Source organism: Colius striatus, chromosome 13 (assembly GCF_028858725.1).
Source record: "Colius striatus isolate bColStr4 chromosome 13, bColStr4.1.hap1, whole genome shotgun sequence".
NCBI lineage: Eukaryota > Metazoa > Chordata > Aves > Coliiformes > Coliidae > Colius > Colius striatus.
In genome coordinates this window covers 1656593-1679506 of record NC_084771.1, presented here as the reverse complement: position 1 = coordinate 1679506, position 22914 = coordinate 1656593, and the positions used below count along the sequence as shown (strand labels likewise).

The window sequence follows — 22914 nt, the reverse complement described above, 5'->3', positions numbered from 1 at the left end:
GGTGCCCACTGAAGTGTGTGATTTTGTGTCTTTAAAAACACAGCCCTGAGCCCAGGGCAGGGCAGAGGATGAACCTGTGGGGATGTCAGCAAAGAAATCAAGTAGGAGTGGGGAAACTCCCTCCTTGAAACTGTGGGGCTGAGGCAGCTGAGGGAGAGCAGGAAACCTCCTCCCAGCCAGCCCCTCTGTGCCTGGCCTCCCTGCTGCCTCCTGGCTCACCCTGGGGAGGGCTGCCCACATGCCCAGTGTGCCCAGTGTGCCCAGGGGCACAGGGCAGGGCAGCAGGAGGCTGAGACAGGCAGGAGGCTGTCCCATGCCATCAGCGTGATGAGAGAGGCTGGGACAGGCTGTCTGTGGGCATTAGGGGTGAGGTGGCTGCATATGGGGATGGGGACAGGGAAGATGCTTCAGTTCTCTGCCCCATCTGCTCCTGCTTCCTCTCCCATCCCACCTCCTTGCCCTGATGTGCTGGGGAGCTGCAGAGCTGCGGTGCCCACGGGGCTCTCCCTTTGCCCTCATCCCCTCTGCTCATCTCAACCTGGGGAAAACAGTCTGAGCTGCAGCTGTGAAGCACCAAGGATGGAAGAGAAACATCTCCAAAGACCCCAGAGAGGCCTGACCATGCCAGAGGTGTATTTGGAGATGTACACGTGTGTTTTTTCCCTCCCAACCCTTCCTCTGGGTGCAGCCTGTCCCAGTGGCAGAGGAGGAAAAGGCTTCTGTGTGTGTGGCCTTGCAGGGCAGTCCTGCCTTCTATTAATGAGTACAAATAGCTGAGCCCTTAATTGCCTCCTAGGGGGTGGGTTTGGACATAATTGGCCACTGCCCAAGGGTCAGAACAAAGGGCAAAGGGATGGGGGTGGATTTCTAAGCATGGCTATTTTTAGCAGCCTGGCACAGCTCTCTCCTGGCTGGCAAACAGGGATGCACCTCCCCTCCATGCAATCACAGAATCACAGAGTGGGGGGGTTGGAAGGGACCTTTAGAGATCATCCAGCCCCCCTGCAGAATCCTTTCCCTGCAGTGTTTGCTCTGCCAATGAGGAACTTGTTCACTTCTATGGGCTGCCAGGTTCCCTGCAGCCCCACCACTGCCCTTGGGGCCTCATCCAGGAAGGGGCTGAGCTGCAGGATCGCTCCAAGCATATGGATACACGCTGAGGATTTGCAGGAGAGGCTCTCCCAAGTCAAATGCAAAGGGAGAGGGATGGGAGAAGCCTTTGCAGCATCCCCCTGGCCACACGTAGCCCTGGGGCTCTGCCCCGCTGCTGTGGGCAGCGTTTGGGGAGCTCACCCAGCTGCTCAGCTCACAGTGCTGCCAGAGGAAAGGCAACTCTACCCTTCTGCATGATTTCATCTCCAGGGAGAAGGAATCCAGGGAGGGGATTTCCCTCTTTTGCCCATCTCCCTGTGTTTTGCAGCTCAGCTTTGGAGCAGTGCCAAGAGACAGGCTGGTCCCCAGTGCCAGCAGCACACAGAGCTTCCCAGCACAGGAGGGGAACGCTGCCAAACTGGGCCCAGGCACCAAGAATGTAAAGCCCTGTGCAGAAATGAGTCTCCCTTTGCTGCCCACCCCTCTCCCCCATGGGGTAAAGCTGCTGCTTGCCCCCAGGCTGTTTAGAAAGTGCAGGGGCAGCAAGGCTGGCATTCCCATGGCAAGGGGAGAGGAAGGGTGGCGTGGTTTTACCCTCAATGGCACATTTGAGGGGTTTAAAAGATCATCTGATATGTTATGAGTTATATTTAGGGGTAGGGGATGGCATTTTTTTCCCCTCCTGGTGACCAGGGACCACCCAGCCTGGGCTGAGGGGAAACTGCTGCAGGGAGTGGTGCTGAGGGGTGCTGAGGAGCAGAGTGCCACAGCTCTGGGGTGCAGCTCAGCACCATGAAGCTCTGGCAGCATTGGCACAGCTGCCTCAAGGGATGTTTCCTCCCAGCCCATCTGTAGGCAAAGCCAAGGTGGGGCTGGCTGGGTGGGCAAGGAAGGGGCAGGGGTCCATACAAGGCAGCCCACCCTGCTCCTGGCCTGCTGCAGCCCAGGGCCAGCCCAGCCTCAGGGACAGCCAGGCTCTGCCACCTCGCTGCCTGGCACAGAGCGAGGCATTGAGGGACACAGCAGGGCTTTGTCCAGCCCGTGCCTGCCAGGAAGGACCCGGTTGCCCTCTGCAGGCTTCCTCAGCCCTGTGCTGCTGCTGCTGCAGCACTCAGGAGAGCAGTGAGCACCCCTGACACATGGGGCACTCACAGGTGCTGGGGTGCCCACAGGATGGGGGGCACCCACAGCTACTGGCTCTGCTGCAGCCCTGGAGCCACGACCTGTCACTTGGGGACCCCTCAGCTGTGCCTACCCCAGTGCTGCCCCTGCAGGGGACCGAGCAGCTGCAGGATCCCCATCAACAGGGGGAAACCTCCCAGGCTGGTGCCCCCAAGGCTGGGAGCAGGTCCCTGGGATCCCCATTCCTTACTGATGGGTGCAGGGGAGTTGGGGGAGAGACAGAGGGGCATCAGTGCTGTCCTATGGGAGACGTGTCCCACACTGGGCAGCTGGGAGAAACACAGCCCAGCTGGGCCAGGGGGGTCCCCAGAGCCACAGAGGAGGGGACACCCCATGAGCAGCCCCCCAGGATGCTCTCTGCCCTTTGCAAAAGCCTTTTCCCCCTCCCAAGAGCTCTGAGTGGGGCCGTGGGGCAGCTCTGCCCACGCACCCAGGAGCTGGCAGCCAAGGGGTGCTGCTGGGGGGGCGGGAGGCGGGGTCCTGTCCCTTTAAGGGGGGTGGCTGTCACTCACAGAGCCCTTTTCTTTGCTGTCGAGCCGGGCCAGGCACCCAGAGGGGGAGACACAGGGCGAGGGACCGCAGGGCAGGCGACACACAGCTCGCAGCCAGCAGCCAAGAGCCAGCGGCCGGTGGCCACGAGGTGCCCGAGTCCAGCGCCATGGGTGAGTATGGGCTAGGGCTGCTGGGCACCCAGGGAGCTGTCACTGAGAGCTGTCAGCTCTGGGGACTCTGTGCCACGGCAGAGCCCCCTCAAACTTTCCTCTGGATCGAGTCAGGTCACTGGTGTGGCTGTGCCAGCCGTGGGCACTGCTGGGGTAAGGTGCCTCTGCACCCAGGGCATGGGCTTTCCCTTCCCAAGGCAGTTTTCTGTGCCCATGTGCTGATGTGCTGGCTGTGGGACAGATGTCACCTCCATGGCAGGTCCCAGCCTCTGCTGGTTGTGGGGACAGATGCCATCCCCAGGGCAGGTCCCAGCCTGTGCTGGCTGTGGGGACAGATGCCATCCCCAGGGCTGGTCCCAGCCTGTGCTGGCTGTGGGGACAGATGCCATCCCCAGGGCTGGTCCCAGCCTGTGCTGCTGTGGGGACAGATGCCATCCCCAGGGCTGGTCCCAGCCTGTGCTGGCTGTGGGGACAGATGCCATCCCCATGGCAGGTCCCAGCCTGTGCTGGCTGTGGGGACAGGTGGCACCCCCAGGGCAGGTCCCAGCCTGTGCTGGCTATGGGGACAGATGCCATCCCCAGGGCTGGTCCCAGCCCAGCTCCTGCAGCACAGGCTGGAGAGGTGAGTGCTGGGAGGTTCAGGCAGGGCACTGAGAGCTGCCACAGCTCGTGCCACGTGTGAGTGGCAGCCCTGGGAAGATGGAGGCACTTCTCGTGCCTCAGTTTCCCTTTGATACATCAGAGCCCACAGTGGCATTTCACCAGGGCATTGGGCTGCTCTGTCCCCAGGGGTGCCAGCACCCTGCCTCCTCCTCCTGCAGCAGCTGAGCCTGGGTACAAGGCCCAGGACTGTGTGGCACAAGGGCTCTTTCTCCTTTCCTCTCCCCTGCCCGGGCTTGCCCAGCGTGGCTTCATAGACCCCTCTGGGTGCATGGCTGGATGTGACCCAGCACCTGAGCCCAGGGCGGTTTGGGGTGCCCAAGGGGACCAGGACCCCTCTGGACCTGCCTCAGCCAAGGCAAACAAGCTGGAGGGGGCCCAGCACTCCCCCCCCAGCGCTGCCTTTGTTCCCTGTTTGCTCTGGGCACGGGGCAGCCCTGGGGCCTCTGTGCCAGGACAATCCCCCATTGTGCTCCGTGCCACAGCGTGCCCTTGCTCCTGCTGGGGAGGGCACTGCTGGCCAGGACCCCACGGCTGCCTTGGCCTTTGAGGGAAGGGCACAAGCACTGGGGGATGTGTGGGGAGACAGTGGGTTTGGGAACACTTCCCACGGGTGCCCGTTGGCATGCAAGGCACAGATGCCATGCCCAGATGGGGTGCTGTGCCATTCTGGGGACAGCAGGGTGCTGGAGCCCACACCTCAGGGAAGGGCAGCAGCTTCCCCACCCTGAGCTGTTGCACAAAGTTATCACAGCTCAGCTGGAGCCAAGCTGATGCCCTGGAGCCAGATGCCAGTGGCTGCAAACCCAGCTGGCTGCCCATCCCCAAAATGGGCAGGGGGACTGGCTGACCCCCTGCAAACTCAGCCCCCCAAGAGCCTCAGCTAAGCCTTGGAGCAGGGGGAGCTGGCTGAGCCCCTCCAAACCCAGCCCCCAAGAGCCTCAGCTAAGCCTTGGAGCCCTGATGTGCAGAGGAGCAGGTGCCCCACCGCTGGGGCACCATCGAGGCCACTCAAGCAGCACGCTGGCTTGTGCCCTCGCTTTCCCTACCCACATACTGGTACCTGTGCCATCCTGCCAATGATCTGTCCTGGGGGACTAATTCTGTTATGTGCTGAGGTCTGGGGAACTGGCAGAGCTCCTCCCCATGAGCACATCTGTCCATGTAAGGGGGATGCAGCTCCAGCTGCCCACAGGGTACCAGGAGAGGGGATGGGTCACCCCAGTGTGCTGCCTGGCAGCCCATGGTGCCAGCTCCTCAGGGGGCTGTGCCAGCTCCTCCACCTGCCCCAAGGCCAGGACATGTTGCTGGCTCTCTGCTGGGGGTTTGTTTCTGTGGAAGTGCTGGGTTTTCCTCCACCTTTGATGGCAAAAGAGAAATGCAGGCAGCTGGCATGGCCATTGCTGGCAGGGGGCAGTGCCTGCAGTGGGGCTGTCCCTGCAGTGAAACTGTGGGGCAGTGAGGCTGTGCCTGCAGTGGGGCTGTGCCTGCAGTGGGGCTGTCCCTGCAGTGAAACTGTGGGGCAGTGAGGCTGTGCCTGCAGTGGGGCTGTCCCTGCAGTGAAACTGTGGGGCAGTGAGGCTGTGCCTGCAGTGGGGCTGTGCCTGCAGTGAGGCTGTGCCTGCAGTGGGGCAGTGCCTGCAGTGAGGCTGTGCCTGCAGTGGGGCTGTCCCTGCAGTGAAACTGTGGGGCAGTGAGGCTGTGCCTGCAGTGGGGCAGTGCCTGCAGTGAGGCAGTGCCTGCAGTGAGGCTGTGCCTGCAGTGAGGCTGTGCCTGCAGTGGGGCAGTGCCTGCAGTGAGGCTGTGCCTGCAGTGGGGCTGTCCCTGCAGTGAAACTGTGGGGCAGTGAGGCTGTGCCTGCAGTGGGGCAGTGCCTGCAGTGAGGCTGTGCCTGCAGTGGGGCTGTGCCTGCAGTGGGGCAGTGCCTGCAGTGAGGCTGTGCCTGCAGAGGGACTGTGCCTGCAGTGGGGCTGTGCCTGCAGTGAGGCAGTGTCTGCAGTGGGGCTGTGCTTGCAGTGAGACTGTGCCTGCATTGAGGCTGTGCCTGCAGTGGGGCTGTCCCTGCAGTGAGGCAGTGTCTGCAGTGAGATTGTGCTTGCAGTGAGGTTGTGCCTGCAGTGAGGCTGTCCCTTCAGAGGGGCAGTGCCTGCAGTGACGTGCCTGCAGAGGGGCTGTGCCTGCAGTGGGATTATGCCTGCAGTGAGGCTGTGCCTGCAATGTGGCTGTGCCTGCAGTGAGGCTGTGCCTGCAATGAGGCTGTGCCTGCAGTGGGGCTGTGCCTGTATTGAGGCTGTGCCTGCAGAGGGGCTGTGTGCCTGTATTGAGGCTGTGCCTGCAGTGGGGCTGTCCCTGCAGTGAGGCTGTGACTGCAGTGAGGTTGTGCCTGCAGCGAGGCTGTGCCTGCAGTGAGGCTGTGCCTGCAGAGGGGCAGTGCCTGCAGTGAGGTTGTGTCTGCAGTGGCTATGTCCCTGCAGCACCAAGCCCATTAGGAGCTCATTTGCCAGGTCCCACCGACATTCCCCCACATCACCTCATGTTTCTGTGTTGTTCCCCGTGGCTGGGCAGGGCTGGCTGCCCTTGGCTCCCACACACAGGAGCTGCCTCCCAGTCCCCGTGCCCCAAGCTGCCCTCAGCCCTTGTTCCTGGCCACACTTGGCTGAGATCTGTCCCTGCTGCTTAGACAGCTCTCGGGGCAGCTGCTGGGTTTGGCTCTCCAGTGCTGTAATGACTGGTTTCTGATTTTCCCTTCAGCCTGTTTCCCTTTCTGCCCTGGGCTGCAGGCTCTGAGCACTCCCAGCCCACCTCACCTCACCTCACCTCACCTCTCTTCTCCCCAGGTTTGCTCGAGTGCTGTGCCAGATGTCTCATCGGGGCACCCTTTGCTTCGCTGGTTGCCACTGGCTTGTGCTTCTTCGGGGTAGCTCTGTTTTGTGGCTGTGGCCACGAAGCCCTCACGGGCACTGAGCAGCTCATTGAGACCTACTTCTCCAAAAACTACCAGGACTACGAGTATCTCATCGATGTGTAAGTGCCCAGTCATGCTGCATCGCCCTCCTGCCAGGGCCCCTCGTGTCTGTGCCCACAGGAGGCGTTTGGCTGGGGTGATGCTGTCCCCATGGACACCTCAGCCCTGCTCATGGCAGGGTTCATGTTTCTGTTTCACTTCTGGTTTTATTTGGCCATTGCTAGGTGCCCTGGCTAGTGCTGGACCTCTGCCCTGGGTAGGTATGGAGAGCGTTGGGAAGCTGGCAGCAGCCCACAGCCTTGCTTCATAGAATCACAGCATGGTGGGGGTTGGAAGGGACCTTTAGAGCTCATTCAGTCCAATTCCCTGCCAAAGCAGCTCCCACCTACATCAGGTCACACACGAACGTGTCCAGGGGGGTTTGAAGCCCTCCAAGGAAGGAGCCTCCACACCCTCCCTGGGCAGCCTGGGCCAGGGCTCCCTCACTCAAACACTCAAACAGTTTCTCCTTATGTTTCAATGGAACTGTTTGTGTTGCAGCTTCATCCCATCACCCCTTGTCCTGCCACTGGATACAACAGAAAGTGCTGCCCCAAGCTCCTGACACCCACCAGTGAGAGATTTGGAGCTATGAATGAGCTGCCCCCTCAGTCTCCTCTTCTCCAGCCTGAACAGCCCCAGGGCCCGCAGCCTTTCCTCACAAGGAAGATGCTCCAGTCCCCTGAGCATCTTGAGCCTTCACCCCAGCTCCCTCCTCTGTGCCTTTCCCCTCCGTTTGGGTCCCACCAGGGTTGGCACCGGGAGGGTGCAGCCAGCCTCCTCCATCCATGCCCTGGCACCTGAGCACCTCTTCCCCTCTTCCTCCCTGGCAGCATCCACGCTTTTCAGTACGTCATCTACGGCACGGCCTCCTTCTTCTTCCTCTATGGAGCCCTGCTGCTGGCCGAAGGCTTCTACACCACCGGCGCCGTGCGGCAAATCTTCGGGGACTACAGGACCACCATCTGCGGCAAGGGGCTGAGCGCAACGGTAACCGGGGGCCCCAAAGGGAGGGGAGCGCGAGGCCCCCAGCGAGCTCACTCGTTGCAGCGGGTGTGTCAGTGTTTGGGAAAGTGGCTAGGACATCCTGACAAGGTGATCTTAACTGGGGTTCCGCACCCCTGCGCGCGCCCCAGGGCAGGACCGCGGCCTGGGGGTGTCCCGAAGGGAAGCGCAGCCCAGCCGCCCTCCCCCAGGCCTGCCGCGACCCCCCAACCTCCCGGCCAAACCGCCACGGTGGGCGCAATCGCTCTAAGCAGCAGCAGCCCCGTGGTGCTGGCACCCTCTGGCACGCTCTGCCCCCGGCTCACACAAAGCACTGGCACGGGGGAGCCTGTGGCCTGGGGGAGCGGAGCGGGAGGGCTGCGGTTCCCCGGGGGAGCCGGGGGGGTGGCACTGCGGAGGGAGGGCGGGACGGCCCCGTGTGCAGGCCCAGGCGGCTCTGGCGCTGCTGGCGTCGTTTTCCCCCACGCGGGACGCGGGAGGCGGCAGCCCGGCGTCACCCCACGCGCGGCGGCTGCTCGGCGCCGGCTCTGCGGGACGTGCCGGGCTTCGGGGGGCGGCGGGGGGCAGGGGGCAGCTCCGGGGCCTGTGCCCGCTCCTGCCCGGGGACCTCCCGCTCCCCCGTGCGCGGCGCCGGCCGCACGGTAACCGCGGCTCCGCTCCGGCTTGTCCTGCCCCTTGCAGTTTGTGGGCATTACCTACGTGCTGACCATCGTCTGGCTCCTGGTCTTCGCCTGCTCTGCCGTGCCTGTCTACATCTACTTTAACACTTGGACCACCTGCCAGTCCATTGCCAACCCCAGCAAGACCGCGGCCAGCATTGGCACCCTGTGTGCAGATGCCAGGATGTACGGTGAGTGCTGGGCCTCGGGGCAGAGCAGGGAGGGGGGAGTCCAGGCAGATAAGGCTGGGATGAAGCCAAGTGCTGAAGGCCCCTGAGCTGCCACGGTGTGTGTGACACGTGGCTGCGGGAGGCTGAGCAAGGCAGAGGGCTGGCGGCTGTGCCCAGCTCACCCAGCTCCCCGCATCTCACCAGGTGTCCTGCCCTGGAACGCTTTCCCTGGCAAGGTGTGTGGCTCCAACCTGCTCTCCATCTGTAAGACCAGCGAGGTGAGCACCTCCCAGCACCCCACGTGTGCTCCCCTCTGGGGCTGGCCTCGGCACGGGCCTCCCCATCCCGCAGGACCCCGGCAGCAGCTCACCCACCTCTCCCCTTGCAGTTCCAGATGACTTTCCATCTCTTCATCGCGGCCTTCGTCGGGGCAGCTGCCACGCTGGTCTCACTGGTGAGCTGATGCTCCTCCTGCCCAGCAAGGATGTAGGGGCAGAGGGGCGATGGAGGTGGTGGGCATGGACATGACAGATTGTGCTCACGTTGCTTTCTGGCACACAAGTGCAGACGGGGAGTTCAGGCCACAGGAAGGTAGGAGGGAGCCTGGAGAGGCTTTAGGAGACCGCTGTGGAGAGGTCCTGCTGCCCCCTGCTCCGGCCTTTCCCTGCCTCTCCTCTTGCTTTACCCCAGTGACAGACGCTGCGGTGTCTCACCGGTGCAGCAGGACCACGGGGGTCCGTGGGTCCGTGGTGAGGTGCTGGGCTGAGGGATGCTGTACCTCAGCAAGGAGTCCCACCCCACTTGCCCCCCTCACCTGCAGCAGCTTCGTTTCTCCTCCCCCCTCACTCATTCTCTTTCCCTCCCTCAGCTCACCTTCATCATCGCCGCCACCTACAACTTTGCTGTCCTCAAGCTGATGGGCCGAGGCACCAAGTTCTAGCCGGCGAGGTGGAGCCCAGCCAGGCCAAACGCCCTCCTTTCTCTAACCCTGAGGCTTTAACACTGCAGCCACCCGACACCAGGTCTCCTGCGTTAACTCTGCCTTCGCTGCTGACTCCCCTCCTCTTCCTCCCTCGCCTCCATCGTGCTGAGCGTGGCCAGGAAGGAGAGCTTCCCACCAATGGACACCTCTTCATGCACTTTTCTCTCTCTGCTCATCCATAACCGGTTCGCTCTAGGGCTGAGCCCATCCAAACCAGCCAGAGAAGAGGAGGGACTTACTCCAGTGTCCTGATATTGCCTAGGGATGAGCAAAGGCCTTCATGCTCCTGGGAGGAAGAAAACCATGTAGCTTGCTCCATTAGTAGCAAGAGGCTACGTAGAGAGAAAAGGAAGTTGGCCCAGTCCTGGTACCATTGCTCGAGACTCTCCTGGAGCTGTCTGCTGTCACCACCTCTGCGTGGAGAATAAGAGAAGGATTGTTCTTTCCCCTTAGCAAAAGAAGATGAATTTACCCCAAATTGCCTGCTGCAGCCAAGGCAAAGGGAGTTCAGGGCAAGGATCTTCCCGCTGTGGAGAAGAGAGCGCTGACCCCAATGCTGATAAAGCCCTAACCCAGCTGCCCCTATTAAAGCCTGAAGGAGGTTGGTGTCTCTGCAGCCAGGGGGGACGCTCAGCTTCACACTCCAGGCACCAGAGAGGCAGCAGATAGGTGTGATGGAGAGGGGACTGTGTGCTGTGTGCCCCAGGAACATCCAGCCCGAGCCATCCCTCTGTAGGCAGTGGGTGGGCCTTTGGGCTGTGTGCCTCTGCCTGCCTGCCCTGAGCTGCCCTGGGCTGCACTGCCCTGAGTTACCCTGTGCTGCACTGCCTTGTGCTGCACTGCCCTGAGCTGCACTGCCCTGTCCTGCCCTGCCCATCCTGCCCTGCCCTGTCCTATCCTGCACTGCCCTGCACTGCCCTTCTCTGTGCTGCCCTGACCTGTCCTGTCCTGTCCTGGTCATCCCCATCCTGCCCTGCCCTGTCCTGCCCTGCCCTTTACTGCCCTGCACTGCCCTGCCCTGCCCTTTACTGCCCTGCCCTGCCCTTTACTGCCCTGCACTGCCCTGTCCTGCCCTTTACTGCCCTGCCCTGCACTGCCCTGTCCTGCCTTGCACTGCCCTGCCATGTCCTGCCCTGCCCTGTTCTGCACTGCCCTGCTCTGCCCTTTACTGCCCTGTCCAGCCCTTTCTTGCCCTGCCCTGTGCTGCCCTGCCCTGTGCTGCCCTGTCCAGCCCTTTATTGCCCTGCCCTGCCCTGCCTGCACCACGCTCGCTGCCCGCTCCCAGCCCTTCACAATGGTGCTCTTCTCTGGGGTGACATCTGCTTCTCTAACCTCTGCCATGTTGCAGAGCCTGATTTGTTTCTCACTTGTGTCCAAGGTAACTTCCCTTCATTCTCTTCCTGCCTTTCCTCCCGTTGTCTCCTGCCAGTCAGGACAACTCTTGTGTCTGCCAGGGTAGGAGGGACCGGCAGCATCTTGCTTCCAGCCAAAACCCATGGAGGAGTTGAGGGGGGAAGGAAAGGCGGTGGTTTGAGGGTCTTGGGGCAGAAACACAGCCTGTCTGTGCCAACCAGACCCTTTCTGGTGCCAGTTCAGTCTTTTCCCATGGAGGGGGGCAGCGGGGGCGAGGGGTTTGGTGGAGACAACCTCTCCCCTATGATGGCTTTGCAGGGCAGCTGGAGGAAAGCCCTCTGGCTGGGGAGCATGGCTCTAACCAGAACCACCAAAAGGCTGCTTCCAGCCCTCCCTGTCAACTGGTGTTTTGTTTTGCTCTCCCCTGCCTCTCCTTAACTCTAACCTTTGTGTTTATTTATTGGAGGAACTCCTTTCAGTGGCAGACTGCCTCCATCTCCCATGGACTGATTTTTTCTTTCCCTGTCTGTACTATTATAACAAGAAGTGCCTGTTTCAGCAGGGGCAAGGTTAAAGGAGCAGATCTGCTGAGCAGAGCCTTCGAAGGACTCTTGCCACCAGCAATGCTGAAATGGGTTGGCCAGGCTAGCAACGCACAGGGGCTGGGGAGGGGGGGAGCTGCCAGGAGGGACGGCAGGGTGGGGACAAACCAGTCAAGATCTGGAAGTTCACATTGACACTGTGTCTCTTGGGGGTTTGCTTGGGGGGTTTTGTTTGTTTTGGTACCTATTTAACAAGGAATAACCAGATCCTCAGACACACACACAGACACACACACACACACACACACACACGCAACGGAGAGTTAATCAACTGAAAGTGTTTCCTTCATTTCTGATCTAGAAGTTCAACTTGTTAACAAGCAATAAAAAGGAGCAAGTTTTTAAAGACTTACCTTACAAGGTGTATTTTATAAAAATTAAAGGAAATAAAGAACACTATGAACAAGACACACACCTGTCTGTGTGTTGTGTCGGGCTTCCCATCACCTCACCTCCTGTCCCAGCCCCAGCCAAGAAAAGCAGAGGAGGGAAGGCTTGCAGAGCAGAAAGTCCCTGAGGAGCAGGGACTTCAGGAGCCCACCCCTCCTTCCCACCCCAGCTATGGGGTTCATAACCCTGTCCTGTCCTGCATTGTCCTGCCCTGTCCCACCCTGTCCTGTCCTGCACTGTCCTGCTCTGCCCTTCCCTGCTCTGTCCTGCTCTGCCCTGCCTTCAAAATCTCTGTTCCCAGTTTTTGAGAGCCCTGAAAACCTCTCTTTCTCCCTGAGTCAGCCAGAGGACAGCCTGGGTTTGGTAAGAGCTGCTTGCTCCTGTTTGATGGTGACAGCCTCTGCTGTGTCTCCTCATGCAGCACCCACAGCATGACCACAGCACAACTGTGCGAGGCTTGAGCAAAGCTGGCTGGCTGGCATCAGGCAATGCCCACCTGGAGCCATGATTCTCTCACTTGCAGAGAGCTCTCTGTGAAACAGCCTTGTTTTGGCACAGGGGCACTCACCACTGCAGGCTCCTACCTGCCCTGCCCGTGGGCTCTATGAGTGCCCTGTGCTGCAGGGCTGGTGACGGTCTGCACCGTGCTGGTGCATGGGGAGCTCATTGGATGGTGGTGCTCTTCCCCTCACCAGACAAACACTCCCCTTAGAGGGATGCTTCCAGAGCAGCTGCTCTAAACTTCAAATACTGCTTCTCTTGGGAATTCCCCCCAGGAGCTGTGCTGGGAGCCTCCAGGGAGCGAGGCCACAGAGGGATGCTCCCAGCCCCGTGCCCTAATGCTGGCATCACTCTCATTTGCAGCAGATGTGCCCTGCAGGCAGATTTCTGGCTTGGCTGGGGGCAAAGCAGGCTGAGAGCCAGCAAGCTGTTACCTACCCACAGCCAGGATCCTCCCTGCTCTTCCTAAATGGGATTTAACCAAAATCCCACTCTCCTCTCTCTTCTCCAGCTTCAGTTTCCCTCCAAGCAGGCAGCGAGGCTTCTCATGCAGCCAGGCTGGGGGAGGTTTAGCTCATGCATGGCTGCTGCCCCAGCTCAGTACACAGCTGCCCTGTACACCAGCCTTGCCCTGGGTCACAGAAACCCGTGGGGCTGAAGCCAGCCTCAATGGGGTCCTTTGTTCCTCACGTTCCCAGATGCCATCACTCTCCTCTCCCCGTGCTGAATGGGCCCTGTGTGTGTGGAATCAGCCGCTGGGCAGGGGCGAGGGAGGGAACAAAACACCGTCTCTTTGTAGCCCTGGCAGAGCCTGGTGCCCCCCGGCCAGGGTGAGGGCTGGGGACAGCAGCGTGAGGCAGCATGTGAAAGCAGCCAGCCTGGCCATGGCACTGCCCGAGGGCTGAAGGACACCTACAGCCTCTGGTCAGGCGTGCCCGTGGCTGTGTCCTGCTGCCACCGCACCTGAGCAGGACACAGGACCTGCCCTCACAGCTCCTTCCCTGGGCACCCAGTACCCCCCAGCAAGCAAAGGGCACAAGCCCTGCCCGGTGCCAAAGCCCGGCTGTAAACTGGCCCATCACGAGAGCCTGGAGGAGGGCAGCGGGTGCAATCATTTGCCCCCTGTCTGGTGGCTGAAACGTGGCTGCAGTTTGCTCCCACAAAGGCTGGACCCAAGAAAGGGGTCTCGGAGCAGGTCCCATGGCAGGCGAGCGACCCCCGTCCCTCCACCCCGCTGGGCGCCGGGGGGTGACGGAGAGGCGTCCCCTGTGGGGCAGGGGGCGATGGCTGCGTGCCACGGGGCATGTGCCCGCTGCCCCCGCCCCAGCCCCGGCCGGGCTGCCCCCGCTGCCCCGGGGACCCGCTGCCGCTGCCCAGGCACGGCCCGGCTCAGCGCCGCGCAGACACGGGCGGCTGTCTCCCTCTAGTGCCGCCCAGCAGCGGGACCGACCCCGCACGGCCCGGCCGCGGCCCCGCAAACCGGCACCGCCGGGGCGTGCAGACAGCCGCTGCCGTGTGCGGGCACCACCGCCCCGCCGCCGCCACCGGCCCCGCCACCGGCCCCGCCACCGGCCCCGCCACCGGGCCCGCACAGCCCCGGGCTCGCTCCCCCAGCGCGGCGCGGCGCGGCCACAGCTGAGCAGGAGGAGCAGGAGGGCTGGGGAAAGGAGGCTGGGCCCCGGGCACCGAGCCATCCCCTGGGCTGCCGCTCCAGCCCCTGTGCCGCCCTGCCCTGCCATCCCCTGGGTTGCCCCACGCTGCCCTGCCATGCCCCGGGCTGCCCCAACCCCCCTGCCAAAGCAGCTCCCACCTACATCAGCTCACACAGGAACGTGTCCAGGGGGGTTTGAAGCCCTCCAGAGCAGCAGCCTCCACACCCTCCCCGGGCAGCCTGGGCCAGGGCTCCCTCACTCAAACACTCCAACAGCTTCTCCTTGTGTTTCAATGGAACTGTTTGTGTTGCAGCTTCATCCCATCACCCCTTGTCCTGTCACTGAATACAACGGTGAGAAAGTGCTGCCCCAAGCTCCTGACACCCACCAGTGAGAGATTTGGAGCTATGAATGAGCTGCCCCCTCAGTCTCCTCTTCTCCAGCCTGAACAGCCCCAGGGCCCGCAGCCTTTCCTCACAAGGAAGATGCTCCAGTCCCCTGAGCATCTGGGTGGCCCTGCACTGGCCTCTCTGCAGCAGTTCCCTGTTCCTCTGCAGCTGGGGAGCCCACAACTGGGCACAGGACTCCAGCTGAGGCCTCAGCAGCTGTGGCAGAGCAGAGGGGGAGCAGAAGCTCCCTGGCCCTGCTGCCCACACTCTGCTGGATGCCCCCAGGCTGCCGTTGGCTTCTTGCCCACGAGGCCACGTTGCTGCTCATGGGCAGTTTCTTATCAGCCAGCACTGCCAGGTCTGTCTCTGCAGAGCCTCCAGCAGCTAAGAACCTTGCCTGAGGTTCTCTTACAAACACCTCACAGCAGAGGAGTCAGTGGTTCTGATGGTTTCAGACATACCCCTGCTGATGGGAGGCATCCTCACCCAACCCCTGGCGCTCCTCCAGGGCTGGGACCACCCTGCACCGGGTGGCTTTGGCTGGCTCTCGTCAGCTGTTTCAAAACATCTTAAAAGCAGGATTTCCAAGGCCTTCAAACCCTGTGCTGCCTCTGGAAGTGTGGGTAGGCAAGAGGACATGGCTGGAAAATTAACTCAGAGGTTGTGCCAACAGAAGCAGCAGGCACAGGCTGCACAAGCACAGAAAGCCTCCCAAAATAAGCAACCACCGTGGCAGGGCAGTGGAAGAGAACAGTCCCCATATGTCCATCCCTGTCTCAGCATCCTGTGGGAGTGACACCTGGTGACAGCCTCCCAAAGGCCAAGGGACTGGTTCCAGGATCACAGAAGGAATCAAGGGAAAGTCCTCAGCTGGCTGCCAAGTGCCCAGGCTGAGCAGAAAATGTACTGAGAGAGGGAAGCAAGGGCATGGCTGTAGGCAAAGTGTTCTCTGACATGCTGTGGAGAAGACAATGCTGGTGGCTGGGTTTGGGCAGGGAGAAAGGCAATGAAATCCAGCAAGGGCAAGTGGAGAGTGTTGCATCTGGGAAAGAACAACCCCAGCACAAGCTGGGGAATGAACTGGTAGAGAGGAGGACAGGGGAAAGGGAGCTGGGGGTGCTGGTGGGCAGCAGGATGAGCAGGAGCCAGTGATGTGCCCTTGTGGGCAAGAAGCCAATGGCATCCTGGGGTTGCTCAGAAGGGCTGTGGACAGGAGGTCAGAGAGGTTCTGCTCCCCCTCTGCTCTGCCCTGCTGAGACCATATCTGGAATAGTGTGTCCAGCTCTGGGCCCCTCAGCTGCAGAAGGACAGGGAGCTGGGAGAGAATTCAGCACAGGGCACAGAGATGCTGGAGTGGAGCATCTGCCTTGTGCTGAAAGGCTGAGGGAGCTGGGGCTCTGCAGCTTGGAGAAGAGGAGCCTGAGGGCTGAGCTCAGGAATGGTTCCAGATGCATCAAGGGTGGGTGTGAGGAGGCTGGAGCCAGGCTGTGCTCAGGGATGGCCAGTGACAGGACAAGGGGCAACAAGCTGGAACTGAAGAGGTTCCAAAGAGACACAAGGAGGAATTTCTTCCCTGCTGAGGTGAGGGAGCACTGGCAGGGGCTGCCCAGATGGGCTGTGGAGGCTCCTTCTCTGGAGACATTCCAACCCAGCTGGTTCCTGTGTGCCCTGCTCTAGGTGGTGCTGCCCTGGCAGGGGGGTTGCACTGGGTGAGCTTTCAGGGTCCCTTCCAGCCCTTGAGACCCTGAGATTCTGTAAATCAACTCTAACCCTCCAAGCATGGGTGCAGGGGGCACCTACAGGCACAACCAACCCCTTTGTGACTTCTCTCTACCAGATGCTCCAACCAATCCAGTTCCACATCCCTCAGGAGAACAGCAGCTGGCTTCCACTTCAATAAACCAAGGAGGCAGCCACTTTGAATTCTCTTGAATACATCCACAGTTTATTTGCTTCAATAAAGGCAGAACCTCGAGTTTTACAGTTCCAGTTGTGTAGCAACAGCAACAACCACAGCAGCAGGGGTGGGCACGGGGGGCAATGGCTGTTGGCACTGAACTGGGCAACAAAGGCTTCAAAATCCTGGCTCCTTTGCCAAGTGTGTGTCTGCTTTGAAATAAATTAAACCACTCCAATATATTACACTATATCTTCCTTAAACACATATGGCTAATAAAATAGGGAGGTCTTTTTGTTTAAACCAAAAAGTCAATGATCCAGTGTCTGTAAGGAATAAAAGGTGCTGTTTTGCCCCCTCTGGCAACACAAACCACCTGTGCAGCCTGAGCGTCAGGCTCCTGAGCTTCATCTGTCAGCACCAACACACACCCAGGGCACTGCCAACAGCAGGCTGCACCCCTCTCTGCACTGCAGCCCCTGCCCCCTCCCCTGGAGGTGCCTGTCCTCACAGATCCTCACTACAGGGAGGACACTGAGGGGCTGGAGTGTGGCCAGAGCCAGGCAGCAGAGCTGGGGAAGGGGCTGGAGCACAAGGGTGCTGGGGAGGGGCTGAGGGAATGGGGGTGTTGAGCCTGGAGGAGGCTGAGGGGAGACAGGAGCCCTCTCTGACACTCCCTGACAGGAGGCTGCAGTAAGCTGGGGGTCGGTCTCTTCTCTCCAGTGATGAGTGACAGGACATGGGGAAATGGGCTCAAGTTCCCCAGGGGAGGTTGAGATTGGAGCTGAGGAAGAACCTTTTCAGCCAGAGGGTTATTAAGCACTGGCACAGGCTGCCCAGGGAGGTGGGGGAGTCCCCAGCCCTGGAGATACAAGACACAGAGATGAGGTGCTGAGGGCTGTGGTTTAGCTCAGTGCTGGGCCTGGCAGTGTGAGCTGAGGGGCTGGGCTTGATCCTCAAGGTCTTTTCCAGCTGTCATGATTCTATGATCCCCTGGGATCTGTGCTGGGGATGGGGCAGTTTCTCCTCAGCTCTCCCTGGCAGGGCACAGGGGCCATAAAGCAGCTCAGGGGGAACAACAGCTCGCAGAATCTGGGATGTCAGAGGAAAAATCAAGCAGTAATACACTGAAGAAAAATCTAGAGGCCTGGGGAGGTCAGACATTGGTAAGCAAACAGGATTCAATAGCCTGTAACAACCTGGTGTGGAGGCAGAGCCTTCTGGCATCCCAAGGGACCTGGTTTCCCAGAGGCTGCAAGCACTCCCTGTGAATGAGTGCTCTTTAGAAACCAGATGCCTCTAAAGCACTTTGCATTAAAGCTTCAGCCCCTTCTCCAGGCAGCTGCCCTGCAGAGAAGAGCAGGATCAGCACTGCTTCCCCCAGAGGCTCCCTGCACGCTCCAAGGCGCCCCAGCGATGGCATTCGCTGCCAGCAAGCAGCAGGAGGGCAGTGCCCTGCTCCAGTGGGCCAGGCTGCTCCATCTGAGGTACATCAGCAGCTGAGGGAAGGGCACTGGGGGCAGCTCTCCCCGTGGGCAGAGCCACGGCTGTGGGTGAGCCAAGGCGTGCACTGGGAGCTGTAGGACACGAGGCTATGGCAGTAAAGGCAGCAGTCAGCAGCCACTCACCCCTGCTGCACAGCCAGCTTGGGACTAACACCTAGCAGTGGGCAGGAGCTGAGATCAGCAAAGCCTTTCCTAGAAGGTGATACCTGCCCCCAGAACTGCCACAGAACCAGTGCAGCTCGCTCTCCCCAGCAGACAACACGGCAGCCACAAGCAAAGGCCAATTAGCCAAGTGGACACCCTCTACCAGCAAAGTTGGTCCCAGGGCTTACAGATAGGATGTGGTGCATTCCCTGACAGGGAGCATGGGACAAGGGCTCAGCAGCACTGCACCTGACACGACAGGTCACAAAGGGAAGGGCTCTGTGAGCAGCATCCAGGGGCCAACGTGGGTGCTACAGCGACTGAAGACACTGATCCAGCAGCTCACGAAGCACAGCGGCCACCAGCCCCACACCCCAAGTGAGGGCATTTAAGAGCTGACCATGTGGGACTCTCCCAGCCACCTGCACACCAGGGGCATCCTCCCACCTTGCCACTGGTGTGCTGGAGGGTATTAGCTGGGCATGGCAAGTCCTCCTGACAGAAACCAGCTGATGTTCCATGCTCCAGAACTCCTGAGCAACTCTAAACTCTGTGACACAACCCAATGAGTGCCCAGGGAGGTGTTTGTCATCCAGGGCTTCAAGGTATGAGAATGATGTTAAGCCTCCAGAAGAGGCAAGGAGACATATCTCAAACAAGCAGCACACAGGCTCTCCACAATGTAACACTCATACAAGGCAAAGCTAGAGGGGAGGAAAACCAGACCAGAACTAGGCAGCTACAAAGAAGTGATGCTGCCACATTCAAACACAGATGCTCCTCTGCTTTGCACGTGGTCAGAGCTCTAACAACCCTCAGCACAACTCAGCCTGGGGACACAGTGCACTGAGCCCAGACCAGAGACACACACACCTCAGGCACTCTCACAGTCACAGGGGCTGGAGTCTCCACAACAGCTTTCATTCAGGACTTTCCCTTTGGCAGCAAGGTGATGAGTTTAGTGGGTCTAGCATTTTGGTTTGAGTTCAGGACTACAGTACTTCAGAGTGTCCAGAGCGTGCTCAGCTTCGCTCCACGAGTACTTCTTGGTCCGGATCAGATCACTACTGTCTCTAGTGGCTTTAAAGGACTTTAATCCAGTCCTTGAAACCTGCTAAGACAGGCAGAGATGGAAGCAGGACTACTCACACACTCTTCCAACAGCTCCCTCCTGCAGATCCACGCTCAGCACCTGAAAGCTCCGGCGAGGAAGCCGCCTCTCGTCCTTGCGGCCGCTCTCCTCAGAGCCCTGCCGAGCTGCTTTCTGCCACCCAGCCACCAGCCCCAGCTGCTCTTAACAACAGGAAGATCCCTCCTTGGAGCTGGAGTGCAGGTCGATGGTGTGGCCCAGCATGCAGTGCTCCAGCTGCTCCTCCACCGCCAGCACCTGCCGCACAGCCTCCTCGAAGGCCACGGCCACGTTGGTGTCGTCCTTGGCGCTGGTCTCCAGGTACGGGTAGTTCCCGTTCTCCAGGCACCAGGTCCGAGCCTCCTCCGTGCTCACTTGCCTCTCCAACTTATCTATCTTGTTGCCCAGGACCACAAATGGGAAATGTTCAGGGTCCTTCACATCTGCATAATAGACAAACTCCTTCTGCCAGTTACTGAGGTTCTCAAAGCTCTGGCGGTCGTCCACGCTGAAGGTGAGCAGGCAGCAGTCTGCTCCCCTGTAAAAGGGGGTTCGTAGGCTCTTGAATCTCTCCTGACCTGCAGTGTCCCAAATCTGGAGGGTCACGAAACGTCCATCTACCTCCAGGTCCCGGTTTAAGAACTCCACCCCGATGGTGTGGAAAGCCTGCGAGTCAAACTTGTTGGTGACGTAGCGGTTCATGAGGGAACTCTTCCCAACTCCACCATCCCCAAGGAGAATGACCTTTAGGAGCAAGGACTTGCCACTCATTGCAGCAGCACGGAGGGGATGCAGCACCGAGGCAACCTGCAGGGGACAGAAAGGGGACAAAACAGTGTTTTGACTCAAATCTCTCCCTGGTGGCTGTCAGGAGCTTGGGGCAGCACTTTCTCTCTGTTGTATCCAGTGCCAGGACAAGGGGTGATGGGATGAAGCTGCAACACAAACAGTTCCATTGAAACACAAGGGAAAACTGTTTGAGTGCTTGAGTCAGGGAGCCCTGGCCCAGGCTGCCCAGGGAGGGTGTGGAGGCTCCTGCTCTGGAGGGCTTCAGACCCCCCTGGACACGTTCCTGTGTGAGCTGATCTAGGTGGGAGCTGCTTTGGCAGGGGGTTGGGCTGGGTGAGCTCTACAGGTCCCTCCCAACCCCCCCATGCTGTGAGTCTATGAAACCTTGGCTTAGGGGTGAAGGAAGGGATGCTTGGCTGTGTGTGGGACAGCCCTCAGGGTCAGACCAGGCTGCTCCCACTTGCTTCTCAGAGGCAGGATCCTGACTGAGCCCCCTGGACACATCCCTGTGTGAGCTGATGTAGGTGACCCTGCTTCTGCAGGGGGGTTGGGCTGGATGAGCTCTAAAGGTCCCTTCCAACCCCCCCCATTCCATAGAAGAACAGGATATGATATTTCTATCTCCATCCTGAGACAAGTGGAAGCTTTCCTTCCCACTGCACAATCACTAGCTGAATGGTTTCTCCTATCTGACTTGCTCTGCTGGAAGGATCTAACAGATGTACAGGCTGAACATCAATAAGTCACCTGTCAAACCAGTTCTTAATCCCCCCTCCCCACCCCCAAGAACGCTGATTCACCTTCCAAGTGGAGCTGCACTTGCTTTCTGCACGTGATCTCCACAGCTCAGGAGGGGTTTCCCAGGCACACACACAGCTCCTCTGCTGCTCTCCCCAGGCAATGCTTTCCACAGCCCATTTTGCCAGGGCACGGGTGCAAGCTCACATTGCAACAACTCCACCACCACAGTCAGCAGTTGCAAGAGAAAGGCCAAGCACCAATCAGTCCTCCCTCTCCCAGGGACATTCTGCAAGCAAAGGTAAAGGCCAGACACAGAGCAAGGGGTTTGGTTGCTGTCTGTAAGGTACCTGGCTCTAGAAACACAGTGTTTGTGCCTCCAGGGCTGTCCAGGGAACACCTTCCTCCAGCATAACAGTAACCAAAACCCACACCTCCCTGAGCCAGGCTGCCACAGCTCACTGCCTGGCAATTTGCAAGGGCTGGAAGAGCTGCAGCAGGGCTCTGTGCAGCTGAAAGCACAGTGCTGAGGGATGGAGTGAAACAGGCAAGAAGGTGGTGCCCAGGGCAGAGTAAAATGGAGCTCAGCCCATTTCTGACCAGGGCAGAGCCTGTGCATTACGGATGCCAGAGCCAAAGGGAGCTCTGGCACAGGCTGTGTGGCCCGTGTCTCCCATCAGTCCAGGGGACATGGAGAGCTTTGATCTGCTTGGCCTGTGGGTACACACTGGGGACTGACCTCAAGGCTGAGCATGTAGCTGAACCTGCCAACCAGAGAGGATGAGGCCAGAGCCTGGTATGAAAAGGGCTGGGACCTGGCTCGTTTAGCACCAGCACTGCTGGGAAGGGTGTGGAGAGCTCACGCTGCTTAGGGACCACACCACCAGAGCCATCTCCAACCAGGAGCATCCCCCACCGCTCCCACCAGCCCTTCCAGCCCGAACCCCACCGTCTGCATTCATCACCAGGGGCTGTGCTCAGCCTTGTTCTTTCCTCCTTGCACCTTCTTCAACCGGCAACCAACCAGAGGCCAAACCCAGAAACTTCTGCACGGGGCGAGTTTCGTCGCGAAAGCTGCTCAGAGCTCACAAACCACCCCGGGGCGCAGGGTTTCGCTGCCCCTGCACACGAGCAGCGCCCCGAGCCGAGCCCGGCTGAGCTGACGGGCCACGGGCCACCGGTGCCAGCGAGCCAACGTCAGAAGGGACAACCGCGGCCGGCCCCGCACGCCGCCGGGCAGGAGCAGCGGCGCGGCTGCGTGACGAGCCGCCCCCCGGGCCCGGCTGCGGCTGCGGGAGAGCCGAGACCCTCCGGCCGGCCCCGCCCGACCGCAGCCCCGCAGCCGTGCCCCGACAAGCGGAGCCCTCGGAGGGAGCCGGGGGGAAGGGGCCGGGGCCATGCTGCGGGGAGAGGGGGGGGCATGCCGGCGGGATCCCGCCTCCCGTCCCGTCCCGTCCCCTCACCTGAGCCGCCGCCGCCGCAGCCGCCTCCTCCCGCCGGCCCCGCCGGCCCGGTGCCGCCCCCCCCCCCCCCGCACCGCCCCGCACCGCCCCGCGCCTGCGCGGCGCACGCGCCCTGCCCACGGCCACGCCTCGCGCCCCCCCGCGTCACTCGTGTGACCCCCAGCGCCACCCGCCGCTCCCGCACCCGCTCCCGCACCCGCTCCCGCCCGGCCCCGCCGCCCCCCGCCCGGCTCTGCCGCCCCCTGCCCTGCCGCCCCCAGGCCTGCCCCGCAGCCCCCGACCCTGCCCCGCCGCCCCCCGCCCGCTCCCGCACCCGCTCCCGCCCGGCCCCGCAGCCCCCTGCCCGCTCCCGCGCCCGCCCGGCCCCGCTCTCTCACGGCGCTCCCGCCGCCCGTGGCCGCCCCCGTCCCGCCGCAGCCGGGCGGGCGGTTGCCGGGGGATGTGGGGTCGCAGCGGTGCAGCCTCCACGGAGCCGGTGTGAGGCGAGACAGCCTCACTGCACACGCACAGGGCTGGAGGGGACCTGCAGAGCTCACCCAGTGCAACCCCCCTGCCAGGGCAGCACCACCTAGAGCAGGGCACACAGGAACCAGCTGGGTTGGGATGTCTCCAGAGAAGGAGCCTCCACAGCCCATCTGGGCAGCCCCTGCCAGTGCTCCCTCACCTCAACAGGGAACAACTTTGTCCTTGTGTTGCTCTGGAACCTCTTCAGTTCCAGCTTGTTGCCCCTTGTCCTGTCACGGGCCATCCCTGAGCACAGCCTGGCTCCAGCCTCCTCACACCCACCCTTGATGCATCTGGAACCATTCCTGAGCTCACCCCTCAGGCTCCTCTTCTCCAAGCTGCAGAGCCCCAGCTCCCTCAGCCTTTCAGCACAAGGCAGATGCTCCACTCCAGCATCTCTGTGCCCTGTGCTGGACTCTCTCCAGCAGCTCCCAGTTGAACC

General features: G+C 60.9%; 2 protein-coding genes across 4 annotated transcripts; one reads left to right on the top strand and one right to left on the bottom strand.

Annotated features, from left to right (window-relative positions):
- Positions 1-2839: 2839 nt before the first annotated feature.
- On the top strand, positions 2840-11424 carry PLP1 (proteolipid protein 1). Of its 2 annotated transcripts, none has more exons than XM_062006464.1 (7): positions 2840-2936; positions 6434-6620; positions 7434-7590; positions 8287-8455; positions 8639-8712; positions 8823-8888; positions 9303-11424. In XM_062006464.1, exons 1-7 carry the CDS (start codon positions 2933-2935, stop codon positions 9372-9374), a joined length of 729 nt encoding a protein of 242 aa, XP_061862448.1. In that variant the 5' UTR covers positions 2840-2932; the 3' UTR covers positions 9375-11424. The 2 variants fall into 2 exon arrangements, with proteins under 2 accessions (XP_061862448.1, XP_061862447.1); XM_062006463.1 differs by having other exon boundaries at positions 7434-7695.
- Positions 11425-16226: 4802 nt separating this feature from the next.
- On the bottom strand, positions 16227-22032 carry RAB9B (RAB9B, member RAS oncogene family). Of its 2 annotated transcripts, XM_062006529.1 has the most exons (3): positions 21969-22032; positions 20568-20794; positions 16227-19785 (listed from the first exon to the last, which is right to left on the bottom strand). In XM_062006529.1, exon 3 carries the CDS (start codon positions 19747-19749, stop codon positions 19144-19146), a length of 606 nt encoding a protein of 201 aa, XP_061862513.1. In that variant the 5' UTR covers positions 19750-19785; positions 20568-20794; positions 21969-22032; the 3' UTR covers positions 16227-19143. The 2 variants fall into 2 exon arrangements, with proteins under 2 accessions (XP_061862513.1, XP_061862514.1); XM_062006530.1 differs by lacking the exon at positions 20568-20794 and having other exon boundaries at positions 21969-22015.
- Positions 22033-22914: the final 882 nt, after the last annotated feature.